The sequence below is a fragment of the Trichosurus vulpecula genome, chromosome 5 (genome assembly GCF_011100635.1).
Source record: "Trichosurus vulpecula isolate mTriVul1 chromosome 5, mTriVul1.pri, whole genome shotgun sequence".
NCBI classification, from domain to species: Eukaryota; Metazoa; Chordata; class Mammalia; order Diprotodontia; family Phalangeridae; genus Trichosurus; species Trichosurus vulpecula.
The window spans coordinates 284,083,665-284,100,205 of NC_050577.1; the positions used below are offsets into that span (position 1 = coordinate 284,083,665).

Sequence of the window (16,541 nt, forward strand, 5' to 3'; positions counted from 1 at the left end):
CGAAAACTAAAAATATTAAGTAAATGAGCAAAATTTGCCTTTGGAAAAAAAAGAAAAATAAGAATTGGAAATTGAAGGAATGCTCATCATTTGAGGAATGGCTGAACAAGTTGTTGTATCTCATTTTAACAGAATACTTTTGTGCTATAAGAAATAATGAGTAGGCAAATTTTAGAAAAACCTGGAAAGACTTACATGAACTGATGCTAATTGAAATGAGCAGAAAGAAGAGAACACTATATATAGTAAGAGCCACATTGTGTGTAAGTTTGATAGTCTTATCTCTTCTCAGCAGGGCAAGGATCTAAGATAACTCCAAGTGACTAATGGTGGAAAATGCTATCCACATCCAGAGAAGGAACTATGGAGTCTGAATGCAGATTGAAGCATACTACTTGCTCTTTTTTTGTTTGCTTTTTCTTTATTTTGGCTCCTCCCATTCATTCTACTACTTCTTTATAACATGACTAATATGTTTAATAAGAATATATATGTAGTGCCTTTATCAGATTGCACAGTCTTGGGAAGGGAGGAGGGGAAGGAAGTGGAGAAAATTTAAAACTCACAAGCTTATGGAAGTGAATATTGAAAAATTAAATAAATTAATTTAAAGGAAAAAAAAATAAAAAGGTTCAGGTTTCAGAAACCTTGTTAAGGGAGTACTAGTTGAATTTAGTGACTAATTAGATGGAGGATAAAAAGAGGAAGCTTAAGAATACTCTCAGACTTCAAGCTTACATGACTCAGAAAATGAAGGGAGCAATAACAAAAATTGGGAATTCTATCAGAAGAAATTGGTTTGTTGGCTTCAGGGTAAAGATAACTTTTAAACTCAATTGCATTTAGACCTGTTACTGGCAATATATGTAGGACTGAAGTTCAGGATGTGGCTAGAGATATTAGCTATGTATTTGTGTGTGTGGACTTACATATGTGTATAAAGTACTTTAAATTTGCAAAGCTTTGTTATCTCATATGATCCTCATGACAACACTGTGTCATAGGTATTATTATTCCATTTTACACATGATAAAACTGAGGCACAGAGAGGTTAAGTTGGTTGGCCAGGATTACACAGTTTTACAAATTGTAAGATGCAAGTATTGGAGGCAAGATTTGAAATGCTCTTCTTTCCCCTTCCCACCTTTCCTGTCTTCTCATAAATTTCACTCTTCTCTGTACTCTAAAATCCTGTGATACTTGTTATACCTCTCATACCTCAGCACCTTCTTACTGGCTCTCTCCTATGCCTAGAATACACTACCTCCTCACCTCTACTTCTGACTTCTTTTGAAACTCAACTGAGACTTCACTTGTAGGAGGCCTTCCTCATTCCAAATCCAGCACTCCTTCCTCGGTGCCACATATCTATGGAATGGGATTGCTTTCTCCAACTCAGTTGATTTGGTCAGATGGCCCAGAATTGTATTGCAAGATGCTAATGAAGTGTTATATTGACTCTAGTTGAATAGATGCCCTGAGTCCTTTATGAGCACAAACACCCTTCTAATTTAAGAAAGTAAGTCAATTCAGTAGGTGGAGAACACAAATTATTAGCCACTGGTCTAGGAACCTAAAATATCTCAAGCCCTGAGGCACTTAAGGCTCTCCACAGTAAAAGCTGCTTCAAAAGGAGATGGCTGCAGGGGGTGTTAAGGGAATTTCTCTGACCCTCCCTTCCCATCCACCATGCAGTTATGAAGGGGAGTTCCTGGAACCAGAATCAGAGACATATTTCAGTCATATACAAATAGGTGGAAACATCCAGTAAAAAAGTTGATTTAAGGACCGTGACCACTGACAGTAGGGCTGTGAAGAGGAGCAGATCCCAAAAATTCTTCATAAAAGGCTTTACAAAGTGAGAAAGGCCATTCAGGTCCTGTAGTATGAGGAGTTGTGAGCCTCACTGTCCTTGTATTCCTAAGTTTGAGTGCATTCTTCCACAGACACTGTGTATATATGTGAGAGCATGTAAGATGTTTTGCAACTACTCTTCTTTTTTTGTAAAGAGCTAATTGTCTGTTTGCCCATTGTTAATGGGAAGCATTTTGATAAGGGTCTCATTGAGACTAAAGTGTTTTGAGTTCAGATTCACAGGGTAGCCCTCTAACCTAAGGTAAAAGATAGCCTTCAGGGGAATATGTGTGTGTATATATATATATATATATTTATATATTTATATATGTGTGTGTGTTTATGTGAATGTGTATGTATGTGTATATGTATATGTGTATGTATGTATATGTATATACATATATAGATATAGATATACACAGAGAGAGAGAGAGAGGACACAGGGTGAGTTGAAGATGAAGGGAAGGTATCTAAAAGAAATAAAATCAAATTAAGGGATGAGAGAGGAATATATTGAGAGAGGGAGATAGGGAGAGAATGGGGTGGATTATCTCCCATAAAGGTGGTAAGAGGAAGCACTTCTGTGGGAGGAGGGGAGAGGGCAGGTGAGGGGGGGAATGAGTGAACCTTGCTCTCATCAAATTTGGCCTGAGGAGGGAATACCATACATACTCAATTGGGTATCTTACCCCACAGGGAAGAAGAGGGAAGAAGATAAAAAAAGGGGGGGGGGATGATGGAGGGGAGGGCAGATGGGGGTGCAGGTAATCAAAAACAAACACTTTGGAAAGGGGACAGGGTCAAGGGAGAAAATTCAATAAAGGGGGATGGGTTAGGAAGGAGCAAAATATAGTTAGTCTTTCACAACATGAGTATTGTGGAAGGATTATACATAATGATACACATGTGGCCTATGTTGAATTGCGTGACTTCTTGGGGGGGTGGGTGGGAAGGGAAGAGGGGAGAGAATTTGGAACTCAAAGTTTTAAAAACAGATGTTCAAAAACAAAAAAAAAAGTTTTTGCATGCAACTAGAAAATAAGATACACAGGCAATGGGGCGTAGAAATTTATCTTGCCCTACAAGAAAGGAAGGGAAAAGGGGATGGGAGGAGAGTGGGGTGACAGAAGGGAGGGCTGACTGGGGAACAGGGCAACCAGAATATATGCCATCTTGGAGTGGGGGGGAGGGTAGAAATGGGGAGAAAATTTGTAATTCAAACTCTTGTGAAAATCAATGCTGAAAACTAAATATGTTAAATAAATAAGTTTAAAAGAAAAAAAAAAGATAGCCTTCAGGAACCCAACCTACACACTAAAATGCAAGTTGAAGGAGTATTCTGTAGCGGTAGCTATGTACACATATACGTGTGTGTGTATGTGTGTGTGTGCGTGTGTGGTTTTTGTGTGAGCATACACATGGGAATGTGTATATATACTATACATACACACATGCATATAAAATTTGGGAGCCTTCATATCTATAGAGGTGAGAAAATGTAGAACTGGGGAAAGCCTGGGGTTAGACTACAAATATTCCCTCATTTAGGGAATCAAGAGGAAGAATTATAGCCAGTGATAGAGACAAGGCAGTGGTGACATCAAAAATAATAAGAATCAGGACATGTCACTTAAGCCAAGGGAGGGGGAAGGGGGGGTAGAGTCAATTTTATCTGATAGTGAAGAGAGATCAAGGAGAAGAATTATTTGAATTTGACAAACTCGTCATCTTTATATTTGGCTTTATTCAGATTTCTGATCAAATTTTCCTTGATGATTAAAAAGAATTTGATATGTAGCTAAAAAATAACAAGTTGTTTTTATGGGATAGACACTTTTCTTGATTATTCAGTGAGAAAAAGTATGAATGTTTAAGCCGATATAAATATTTTCCATACTGATCTATTCTTTAGGAGACAGATGAGCAGAAACTTCACAAAATTGCCACTGAACTCTTGCTTACAGAAAGAGCCTATGTTAATCGACTTGACCTTTTAGACAAGGTAAGGTTTTCCTTTTCTGGAAAAAATTTGTTTTTTGTTATCTGTGTTATTTGTATTCTGTTATTTGACATTGTAAATAATGTAAAATTCAGAATATTAAGCTTTTTTTCTGTTACTAATAATTGCCTCAAATAAATGTTTAATACAGTCTTTTTTGTGTGTGGACTTGCTAGGTTTAAATATTTCTTCTTGACAAACATAGAAGTAATAAGGTCCTGGAGCTAATCATAGCAAAACAAGTGACACTGTAAACTGTTTGCTTCAGTTTTTCATCTAGTGGCAGTAGGTAGAAGAAACAAAACTTCAGCTAAAGACTAAAAGTTTAGTTGAAACATCCAAAAGAGGAAGGACAGGTCACGATAGTATAAGGGATAGAAAGTGTTGCCTATGTTTGCAAACGTACATCTAAGAAACAATAACCATTAAGATCTCTAAGAGAGTGAAAGAAGCAACCACCAAGGTGAAGAAAAAAGCCTGAAGCCCAAGGTGTTCAGATGCCAAGTAAGAATGGTCTTCATCTACTCTCATAGTGAGAAGGTAAGAATGTCAACAGGCTCATAGCCAGATTAAGACCATGTACACTTAGATACAGCACTAGATTACCAATTTTCATTTGTTGGATATTTAATGCTCTGATTCACAACCTTTCCCATTCCTACCTTTCCTAACTTCTCATATTTTACTCTTCTCTGCATACTCTAAGACCCAGTTATACTTCCTATTCCTCCCATCTCTGTATCTTCTTACTGGCCTTCTCATGTGTCTAGTATATTTTACCTCTTTATATTTCTGGCTTCTTTCAAAACTTAGTTAAGACCTCACCTTCTGTATGAAGCCTTCCTGCTTTTTCTCCCCAATCTCCCAACCACTTGAGCCTTCCTTTCTAAGTTATCTTCCATCTGCTCTTTACCTTGTACATATCTTTTAATTTATGTGTTTTCTTCCATATTAATATGTAAGCTTCTTGAAGGCAGGAACTTTTTCCATTTTTTCTTTTTGTATCTTCAGCATATAGCACTGTGTCTGGCGCGTGGTAACCATTTAATGAATGTTTGTTGCTTCATGGGTTTTTTCCCAATGTATTATTTTAATCCTCAAATAGTAGACACTAAAAAAAAAAACCTTAAAAAAGGTCGTATTAACGTTTCAAGAAGAAAACTAGAGAAAGCCAAAATTCTCTCTCATTGGTAAAGATTGGCAAGGAACCCAAGCCAAGAGATGGGGTACTAGCATCTTGAAAAATATATTTTGATAATAAACCAAACCTTGGTGGTTGCTAGTAATGAAAAGTGGGAATTGTAAGGTTCGGTGGACCTATAGCTTCATGTATTTCTGATGTCTGTCTGCTTTCAAAGTAGCTTTTTCAGATAGAAATTAAAGTATTTCAATAAGTAAAACAAGAATATCAAAAAATTTTCAGGGTACTTTGAAGATTTTTTTGATGATAAATGTCAGCATAGAATCCTAGATTTAGGCTTAGAGAAAACCTTTAAAACACATCTCCACTAACTCCCTCATTTCGCATATAAGGAAACTGAGGCTCAAAGCAGTTTAGTGAGTTACCTCAGAACTTTGATAGTAGAAAAGAATATTGTTATTTCTATATTCACTGTCCTCTGGAAACTAACATCTCTGGAGATGTGTAGATAAATCTCATTTCCTTAATATGTCTTTTTTCCTTGAAGTAAGCCATATTTCTGTTAGACTGGCAAGATAAAGACTTTTTAAAATTATCTCTCCTGGATCTATTTTCCAGGTCAGTGGTTTTTCCAATGAGATATTTCATATTATCTTCCATTTTTTCATTCCTTTGGTTCTGTTTTATAATATCTTGATTTCTCATAAAGTCACTAGCTTCTACTTGCTCCAATCTACTTTTTAAGTTAGTATTTTCTTCAGTGGTCTTTTGGATCTCCTTGTCCATTTGGCTAATTCTGACTTTCAAAGCATTCCCTCATTGACTTTTTGGAGCTCTTTTGCCATTTGAGTTAGTCAATTTTTTAAGGTGTTATTTTCTTCAGTATTTTTTGGGTCTCCTTTAGCAAGTCATTACTTATTTTTCATGGTTTTCTCACATCACTCTTATTTCTCTTCCAAATTTTTCTTCTACTTCTGTTCCTTGGTATTCCAAATCCTTTTTGAGCTCTTCCATGACCTGAGACTAATTCATATTTTTCTTGGAGGCTTTTGATGTAGGCTCTTTGAGGTTTTTTTTTTTTTTTTTAAATAAACCATTATTTATTTATTTAACATATTTAGTTTTCAGCATTGATTTTCACAAGAGTTTGAATTACAAATTTTCTCCCCATTTCTACCCTCCCCACCTCCAAGATGGCATATATTCTGATTGCCTCATTCGCCAATCAACGCTCCCTTCTTTCACCCCACTCTCCGCCCCCCTCCCCACCATCCCCTTCTCCCTTACTTTCTTTTAAGGGCAAGATAGATTTCTATGCCCCATTGCCTGTATATCTTATTTCCTACTTGCATGCAAAAACTTTTTTTTTGAACATCTCCTTTTAAAACTTTGAGTTCCAAATTCTCTCCACTCTTCTCTTCCCACCCACCCTCCCTAAGAAAACAAACAATTCAACATAGGCCACATGTATATCATTATAAAAAACCCTTCCACAATACTCATGTTGTGAAAGACTAACTATATTTTGCTCCTTCCTATCCTATCCCCCTTTATCCAAATTTTTCCCTTGACCCTGTCCCTTTTCAAAAGTGTTTACTTTTGATTACCTCCTCCTATCTGCCCTCCCTTCCATTGTCCCCCCTTTTTTATCTCCTTCCTCCTTCTTTCCTGTGGGGTAAGATACCCAGTGGAGTGTGTATGTTATTCCTTCCTCAGGCCAAATCCAATGAGAGCAAGATTAACTCATTCCCCTTCACCTGCCCCCTCTTCCCGTCCTACAGAACTGCTTTTTCTTTCCATTTCTATGTGAGATAACTTAGCCCATTCTATCTCTCCCTTTCTTCCTCTGTCAATATATTCCTTTCTCGTCCCTTAATTTGATTTCATTTGTTTTAGATATCATCCCTTCATATTCAACTCACCCTGTGCTCGCTCTCTCTCTCTCTCCCTCTCTCTCTCTCTCTCCCTCTCTCTCTCTATATATATATGTATATATACATATATATTTATATGTATGTGTATGTATATGTGTGTATATATATACATAAATGTATATATATACATGCATGCACACATGTATGTATATATATACATGCATGCACACATGTATGTATATTCCCTTCAGCTACACTAATACTGATGTCTCATGAATACACATCATCTTTCTATGTAGGAATGTGAACAAAACAGTTCAACTTTAGTAAAGCCCTTATGATTTCTCTTTCTTCTTTACCTTTTCATGCTTCTCTTGATTCTTGTGTTTGAAAGTCAGATTTTCTATTCAGCTCTGGTCTTTTCACTGAGAAAGCTTGAAAGGCCTCTATTTTATTGAAAGTCCATATTTTGTCTTGGAGCATTATACTCAGTTTTGCTTGGTAGGTAATTCTTGGTTTTAATCTTAGTTCCAATGACCTCCAAAATGTCATATTCCAAGACTTTTGATCCCTTAACGTAGAACCTGCTAGATCTTGTGTTATCCTAGTTATGTTTCCACAATACTCAAATTGTTTCTTTCTGGCTGCTTGTAGTATTTTCTCCTTGATCTGCAAACTCTGGAATTTGGCAACAATGTTCCTAGGAGTCTTCTTTTTGGGATCTTTTTCAGGAGGCATTCAGTGTCACCAAAGAAAGATTCCAAAGTCTGAGTCTGAATCTGAGATCATTTTCGCTGCCTGGCCATGTTCCCAGCCAACTACTTGACCCTTGAGTTTTTTGGGGGGTATGACTGCTTGTAGAGTAGAGAGTAATTTGTTCAAAGCTTGAGGGGCTGTGCGGTTGTTTTCAGAGCTGTTTCTACACAGCTAGCTCTGCCACACCAGCACTCCTCCCCCTCCCCCAAGAACCGCCAACCTGGACTGCGACTCAGATCTATAGCTCTGGAAGCAGCCTCAGAGCTGCACCATCTCTGCTGCCCCCAGGTGGTGGTCAAATGTGAACTCTTTGTACTCTCTCCCAGCAGTTTTTCCCACTTACCTTCTCTGTTGTCTTTGGTGTTTGTGGCTTGAGAAGTCTGGTAACTGCCACAGCTCAATGATTTAGGACCCTACCCCCTGTTCCGCCCAGCTCCTTGTGTGGTTGGTCCTGGTGCAGCCCATGCTGGGCTCTGCTCCACTCTACTCCCACCTTCATGTGATAGACCCTTCCTAGAGGCCATCCAGGCTTTCCTGGGCTGGAGCCCTGCTTTTCTCTGCTCTTTTGTGGGTTCTGCAGCTCTAGAATTTTTTCAGATCCATTTTTATAGGTGTTTGGAGGGCCCTGGGGGAGAGCTTAAGCAAGTCCTGATTTCCAGCCGCCATCTTGGCTCTGCCCCTGATAAGGGCTTTTTTATGATTATGGTCCTCAAATAGCATTGCCTTGTACATAGCAGAACATAGGAGAAGATTCCAAACATACAACAATGAAGTTCTGTTTCATGAAAGCCTATATAACAAATACTGTGCATTGTGTTCAGATCTGTCCCATCTTTTCTTTGCTTCCTTGTAAGTTTTCTTTTGTTCTCTGCTATGCCCTTTTTCCTTTTATTCCCCCTTCCTCCTGCCCCCTCATCAAAGAACGCTACTATTAAGCACAGATATATTATTATATATATATATATATATATATATATATATATATATATATATATATATATATATATGTCTCTGTCGTGTGTGTGTATTTGTGTGTACACATATATACAAATGTACACACATATACAAAGATATATATTTATATGCACACATACTTAGACATCTATAATTATACATATATCTATACACATTCATTGCATCTTTGTAAGACCGTGCTATACTTAATTGTCCTCTGTTTCTCTGAAGGTAGATACCCTTTTCCTTTTGCTCATGGTTTTTGCCTATTTCCTGGGAAGTTGAGCTCTCCTGCTGGAGCACAGGGGGCACTGACCCAAGCTTCTTGTGCTGGGAGCCCAGGACCTGGTCATTGGCTTTGTGTGTTGGAGCCTTAGGTGCTGGCAGTTGTGGCTGTGGTGATCTGGCAGCTTAGCTGTTGATGGACTGATATCAGCAACACTGGAGCTCTTGGGATGGGGGTAGGGGCCTGGCCCCTGGAGAATGCCTGCTCACCCAGACTTTTGCCCACTGGCACTTGGTAGTTTTCTAAGCTGTTATCTACAGGTTCTCCTGCCTGTGCTGAGGCAGGTCCTGGTGTGGGCATTTGTGTGCTTCACCACCCTAGAGCTCAAGAACTCCCCTGGTTTGCTGACTTGGAGGTTGCCACTGGCTTGCTGGGACACCTCCTGCCCTGTACTGCTCCCACTGCCCCAGAGTGAGAGAGGCCTTTCTGGTTAATCCCCTAGGCTCTTAAGCTACAAGGCTGATGCACCCTGTCTTTCTGCTGGCTCAGCTGTTCGAGGATTTTTCCTAGAGCAATATTTTCTAGGTTTTCAGAAGTCAATAAGGTAGAGTGAGAGCCACTTACTTCTTACTCCACCATTTTGGCTTCCGGAAGGCCTTGGATAACCTCTTCCTTTATAAGTCCGAGTCTTTCCATATTTTTCTAAATCCACTTACTCATCATTTTCCTACACCATAGCAGTAGTCCAATCTTATACTGCCTAGTTATTTTAAATAGTCTAAAATGATATTGATTAATATAGCTGACAAGTAGTGTAGTTTTCTTATTTTTTCTCTTTTGATTAAATCTATTTTAGCTTTAACTGTGTCTTAGACCATGATCACTACCCCTGCTTTTTGTCCCTAACAAATTTTAACTCCTCATCATTATTTTATGATTTTATGTATCTATTATTTCCTATCCCACCTGATTCCTCTAATTTACTTCTACCGGGTACTTTGCCCTCTTTTATTACTTAACCTACCCTCCCACCGTGCATATCTCCTGTATCCTCTCATTCCCATTAATCTAAATACCTTTCTATTACCCTTGTCCTTATCCTATTTCCTCCCCCTCTCCTCAAAAAATCCCTTCTTTATCCTCTCTCCCCTCCCTTTCCCCTTAGCCTTTTATTTCTTTCTAAATTTAGAAGACTTTTATATCTATATATATGTTATATGTATATATATGTACATATATATGTATCATATATGTGTGTATATATACATATATATGTATCATATTTATGTATATATGTATTGTTCTTTCTTAAACTCATTCCTAATGAAAGTAGGGTTCCAGAACTACCAGCCCTCCTCCTCCATCTAATTCCTCAGTGTCAGTTCTTCCTTTGCACCTCATTTATATAAGATAATTACTATTTTTACCTTTTCCTAGATGGTTTTACTTTCTAGAATTATATACTCAGGTCTATCCCCATCTTTCTTTCAAACTACCCAATCACTAATAGCAATCTTAGGCATGCATATTACATTTCCTCATATAAAAAGTAAATAGTTTGTCCATACTGATTCCTGTGTAATTAGGCCGTGATATGTAACTTATATTTTTCTTAGATATTATATGTCAAATCTTCTCTGAAGTTCAGTTGTTTGGTTTTTTTTGTTTTAACAAAATCCTGAAAGTCTGGCAATTCATTAAATGTCTATTTTTTTTTCCATTCAGGATTATGCTTAACTTTGCTGGGTACGATATTTTCGGCCACAACCCCTGTTCTTTTGCTCTTTGCTATTTAATGTTCTAAGACCTGCAGTCTTTTAGTATCACTGCTACTAGGTCTTTTGTGATTCCAATTGTGACATTTAATTTTCTTTCTTGTTTTTCATATTTTGCCTTGAACTGTGATTTTGGAATATTCCTGTAGATTTTCCTCACAGTGTCTCTTCCAGGTGGTTATCAGTGGATCTTTTGTATTTCTACTTTCTCTTCTTGTTCTAACATTTCTGTACAGTTTCCTTTAATTATTTCTTGTATTATTGTATCAATATTCTTTTTTTTATTGTAGATTTCAGGTAGTCCAGTTATTCTTATCTTTTCTCTTCTTGGTCTGTTCTACCAATGTTTTTCTTATGAGATGTTTCACATTGACTTCTATTTTTTTCATTCTTTATATTTTGTTTTATTAGTTCTTGGTCTCTTATACCTTCACTGGCTTCCTCTTGCCCATTTCAAATTTTTAAGGAATCATTTTCTTCCTTAAGGTTATGAATTTCTTTTTCCAGTTGGTTGACTTTCTTTTCATAATCTTACTGTTTTTCTTATATTGTTGTTATTTTTAAGAAAAATTTTTCCTCAATCTCTCTCATTTGAAGTCTTTTCTAAGTTCTTTTATGAAATTTTTTGCAACAGGTGACCATTTGGCATTACTCTTTTGAGCAGAGGAGACTTTTTGCTTCAATGTCTTCCTCTGAAGACTAACCCCAGCCTTCTTTTCCCATAGTAACTTTCTGTAGTTGGATTCTTTCTCCTTTGTCTGCTCATTTTTAAAAACTTGTAGCGTCTTTTTTTTTTGTAATCACCTCTAGTCCTAGGATATGGGGGATGGTGTCCCTGGCCCAGGTCCTCCTTCAGTTCTCCCCTCTGGCCTGGAACTGAAACCAAGAACTCTTCCCTCCTGTAAGTGCCCACAACCAGTAGAGTCCCTGCCTCACTGCTTCTGCATTCACTCGGCAAGTGCTGGTTCCTTCTTGCCCAGAGCTGTGTCTCAGCAGCACAGCTAGGTCTGTCATTCCTTATTAGCAGAGGTTCCTTCAGTCTTCCCTGGCTCAGAAGCCCAACTCTCCACACTGCCTGGGAGGTTAATGTTCCTGTGGCTGGGGCCAAGGCTACCTCCTAACCCAGCTAGCTCCTGGGCTTGCCTATTGCTGTTTCAGTGGAAGGAGCCTGGAGTTGTTTACACTTCACAGGGACCAACTCTAGGTCCTGGGATTTTCCTTGAGATCTTATCTGGTTTTCCCAATAGGACTGCTCTGTGTTCACTCTCAAGTGCTATTTTATCTTGTTTGTGAGGGAAATCTAGAGAGCTTGGAATTTTCTGACCTACTTCACCACCTTCCCAGAATCCTCTCTTTATATGCCATTTACTTGAAGAATTTTAACCAAAAAAAAAATCGTTCTTTGGATAGCATTTAAAAATCATTTTCACTCAGTTTACTCTCAAGTGTTCTTTGACATTTGGACTTTTCCCCTGTGACTACAAATTGCATATTTAGATACTTAGCTATAATAATGAGCCTGATTTTGTTGCTGTCTTTATTATTTTTTTGATTTTTTTTTTATGTCTGTCCTGCTAATACCTACTACGAAGCTTTTTGCCATACATTTCCCTTCCTTTGAACTAGAAAGTCCTAATTGCTATATTATCCAACTGCTACCTATGTGTTAGAATAATCATTTTTTGTCTCCCTAGAAAATGCAAAGGTGGTGAATTTACATATTTAGCAACCATCTGGATACTTGTCAATGAATAGATCTCCTATGTATATTCATCATAATAAATAATTATGAAATTCAATAACCTTAGTGAAGCACATCAATGATTGTTCATTTTTAAAATACAGTTATTACCTGTATATATGTAGGAATATTTTTATCTTATATTACCTTGTTAGATTGTCCATTAATTGGATATTATTTGTTACTGAGCATTTAAAATTCCAAGTACTGAAAATTCATTATAAAAGTATTAACACTGTCTCTGTAAAAGACATTGTGCAGAATACAAAGATATGTAAAATATGTTCTCTTCCCTAAGAGAATTTATAACCCAGTAGGAGAGCAGAACAGATGTACAAATTATTACATTAAAAAAGTATGCAGTAAGCTCCATATTAGGACATATAGTGTTCTATAGGAAAAGTGAATGGAAAAAGACTCATAAGTACAATTCAGTTAATCAAGCATTTATTAAGTTCCCACTGTGGACAAGGCACTGTTTTGAGACTGAGGTAGGTTAAGTGATTGCCCAAGGTCATCCAGATTTTTAGTCATTCATAACAAGTTTGATCCCATATCTTTTCACTACTAAGCATGGACTATCCCCATTATAGTAGACCAAAGTATATACTCCTAAACATAAAATCATAATGAATTTCTTTAATCATGTTTTTAAAGTTTTTTTATCATTCAAAAATACTCATTCTGTTCTTTTGCTTCAGGTATTTTATTGCAAACTATTGGAAGAAGCTAATCGAGGCTCATTTCCAGCAGAGATGGTGAACAAGATATTTTCTAATATTTCATCAATAAATGCATTCCACAGTAAATTCCTTTTGCCTGAGCTGGAGAAACGAATGCAGGAATGGTAAGAAAAAATGATTTTTAAATGATGGGTTTAAGTGATAAGAATACTGCCTATGCTACTAAGATATAGGTTGCTTGGTTGTTGTTGTTATTGTTGTGTTTGTTTGTTTTTTTAACCAAATCTCAGACACCAAAACCAGCCAATAGTGTGTATTTTATGGGGCAAGGTTCTAGGGCCTGCTATCCTTATTTATAGGTCAGTCTCTCTCAGTCTGCCACTTGATTCATTCCCATATTTAATTATCTCAAATTCTAGGGTGATTTAGGAATATGTTTGCATTTTTCCTTATTGATAAAATTTCAACAGATCTCTCATGTTGCCTAAGATCAGACTCCCAACTCGGTTCAGCAAAAATTATTTGATAAACTAGAGAAATCTCTTTCTCCTTTAACAGATGCTCATACCTATCTCTGTTACATCTCCCCACCCCCACCACCCATTGAATCTCCTAGTATTGATTACTTACTGGATGTATTAACAATATAATCAGTCATGTCACAAATGCATCAATAATTCTTTACACTTCTTTAAATGTGAAGAAAAAAAATCACACCCAGAGTCACCTGAAACCATCACTGTTGATTGCTGGTGGTTTTTTCTTTTGAAAACCCAGCCCCACCACTTAACTCTCAAGATTAAGAACCTTCAAGATTCACAGATGTCTCATCCCAGTTATTCTCTTCAACTTCCCTGCTAGATAAAGGTCAAAGCAGTCTGTAAAGAAGGAATCCTGGTTTTCTCAGTCTCTCTCTAGCCAAGAAGTCCATTGCACTTCTATTACCTCTCGTACCACTTCTATTACCTCTTCTGTTATCACTCTTAACAGTCTCTTCAGATTTATAAGTGTTTCTTTGTCTTTCCATAGAACAACTTTTTTGATCGTTAGAACAAGAAAGAACTTTTGCCTATTCTTCATTTTTGTCTTTTCCCCTAGTTTATGTTATACAGCCTTATGGATCAGAGTTATGTTACTAAATGTTTAACAACCAGCTACCACCCCCTCCCCCAAAAAAGAATGCACAAGACATACTTTTAAGTTTCATGTGCATTATTAGCATTTTTTTCATCACTTTAAGTTATAGATAATTAACAAGATGATAAATCAAGCCCTGATTTGTAGGGTTTGCTGATTTCCTAGGGATAGCTGAAGGAAAAGGGAAGGGAACAAGCATTTACATAGTGCCTACTAGCTGGCTCCAACATACTCCTGTTTATGGTTCAGCAATAAAAATACACGCTACCCTTGACTCCATAGTGAGTTTGTAAGCACCTCAGACTAAAGGTTAGAATTGTGCCTCATGGCACCGATGATCTTAAAAAGACAGTAATAGTTTCTATAGCCTCTGTGGGAGGGACCTTTGAAATAAGGCATTACAGATATGTATTTTTACCCAGAAAGTACTGGTAAATAACATACTGCATTTGTACCCTAAAAAATTATAATTGGGGTATTTATTGAAGGTGCTGCTGCCTCTAGTCTCCAGCTGCTTTTAGATGTGAAGAGACAAGGCTGATCAGGATTTTAAGCTCTAGGGGAGAACTTTATACCTTTGACTCATGGGCACAGGACTTTCTACTCCCTAAGATTCAATAGTTTTGATATGGAGAAGACAAGGTTGACTTCTCTATAATTTTGTTAATTTACTCAAAGTATAAGAGACCTTAACAATCTATTTACTTGCTTTATTCTACAGGGAAACAACTCCTAGAATTGGAGACATCCTACAGAAGTTGGCTCCTTTCCTCAAAATGTATGGAGAATATGTGAAAGGCTTTGATAATGCAATGGAATTAGTTAAAACCATGACTGAACGCATAGCTCAATTTAAATCGGTGATTGAAGAAATTCAGGTAATAGGACTGTCACATCTATAAATATTTTTCTTTGTAATAGTGGGTTGTTAAAAAATGAAAGATCTCTTTTATAAGCCTTTTCCCATTCTCTGAAGGGTATGGGGTCCAAAATTGTCCAATCTGCAAGCAAAACCACTGAGGTAAAGCTCTAAGCCAGTAGAGTTTTAGTCCATGGCTCTCTCTAATGAAGTGGACCTCAGGTCTTCCTCATGATCTGCGATGCCTCCTTTCCCCAGAGCCTGCAAAAGACGCATGAATGAGCCTCTAGAAGTATCTTCTTAAGTCTGTTCCTGAAGTTGAAATAATAAAAGTTTGAGCCTAACACTGCTCAGGGACAGTAGGAGAAAGGAAGGGATGAGAGACTTGGAATCTGTATTGTAAAGAAATAGTGGCCATAGGCAAGAAAGAAGGGAAATCTTAGATGTAAATATATTTTTAAAATCTTTATTACATGTCCCAAAAAGTACTTTGTTAACGAATGGATGAATGAAAAAAACACTTATTAAATTTTTACTAAGTGCAAAGCACTTTGCTAAGTACTAAGGAATACTAAGAAATATAAGATAGTTTTGATCTCTAGGAGTTCATATTCCAAAGGGGGAGACAATATGTACATAGCAATACTTATGTATTGAATGTGTTATATATGTGTGTGTGTGTGTGTGTGTGTGTGTGTGTGTGTGTGTGTGTATACTTGGTTTACATTAACCTGACTTTACTTATGTGCACTGAAATTCCTTTCTGTTTTACCTTAGAAACACCATTGTGAATACCAGCAACATCCTTATGTATATCCAAGAATGATTAAGAATACTTTCTCTTGTTGACTCTTAGTACACATTTCTACTAGGCACAAGTAGTTAAATAGAATCTACAACCAAATTAATAGAACTAATTCTTAATATAATTTACCGGTTGTAATAATCCTAAATTTTTATATCATCTTAAATCTTTTGTGCCATTTAAACTTTTAAAAAATTTCCACTAGTAGTAAAAGTGAAAAAAATAAATTAAAAAGCATTGATTGGTATTCCAAGGAGCTAGTTACAAATCCTATCTCCTCCCCTTATTTACCTGACTCACTTTGGGCAAGTCATTTAAACTTCTTTGTTACTCACTTTCCTCAGTTGTATAATGAGAAGCTTGGATTAAATAATCTCTAAAATCCCTCCTAGTCTACAATCTTATGACCTCCTTTGTTGTTCATGTGGATGTGGGAAAACTTTGGGATTATCTGAGGGAAATCTTTTTCTTCATTGCTAACTACAAACTGGAAAAAAAAAAGATATTGTCAACATTGTTCTTCCTTAAAAAAGGGTAATAAATTTTCATCTTTTAGTTTCTAGGAAGCATAAAGGGCTTATCTAAAATAAGTATCTTGTCAAATGATTTTTGTATTCATATGTAACAGTACAGGTATTGAGAGAATGGTTTAAGTTCAAAGGCACTGACATTGGAGTAATTGTAAAATTGTTTCTCCTCAGTTCAACAGAAAAAGAGTTAGCGTGAAGGTATACTAT

The 16,541-nt window shown here is 36.9% G+C and overlaps 1 protein-coding gene across 3 annotated transcripts in view; it reads left to right on the plus strand.

Annotated features, from left to right (window-relative positions):
• Positions 1-16,541, plus strand: part of FGD4 (FYVE, RhoGEF and PH domain containing 4) — a 234,369-nt gene that overhangs the window by 185,189 nt on the left and 32,639 nt on the right. For all 3 annotated transcript variants that reach the window (XM_036759654.1, XM_036759656.1, XM_036759655.1), the window contains 3 exons: positions 3,767-3,856; positions 13,022-13,167; positions 14,862-15,018. In XM_036759654.1, the coding sequence (XP_036615549.1) occupies positions 3,767-3,856; positions 13,022-13,167; positions 14,862-15,018 (393 nt within the window). The remainder of the gene's footprint in view (positions 1-3,766; positions 3,857-13,021; positions 13,168-14,861; positions 15,019-16,541) is intronic.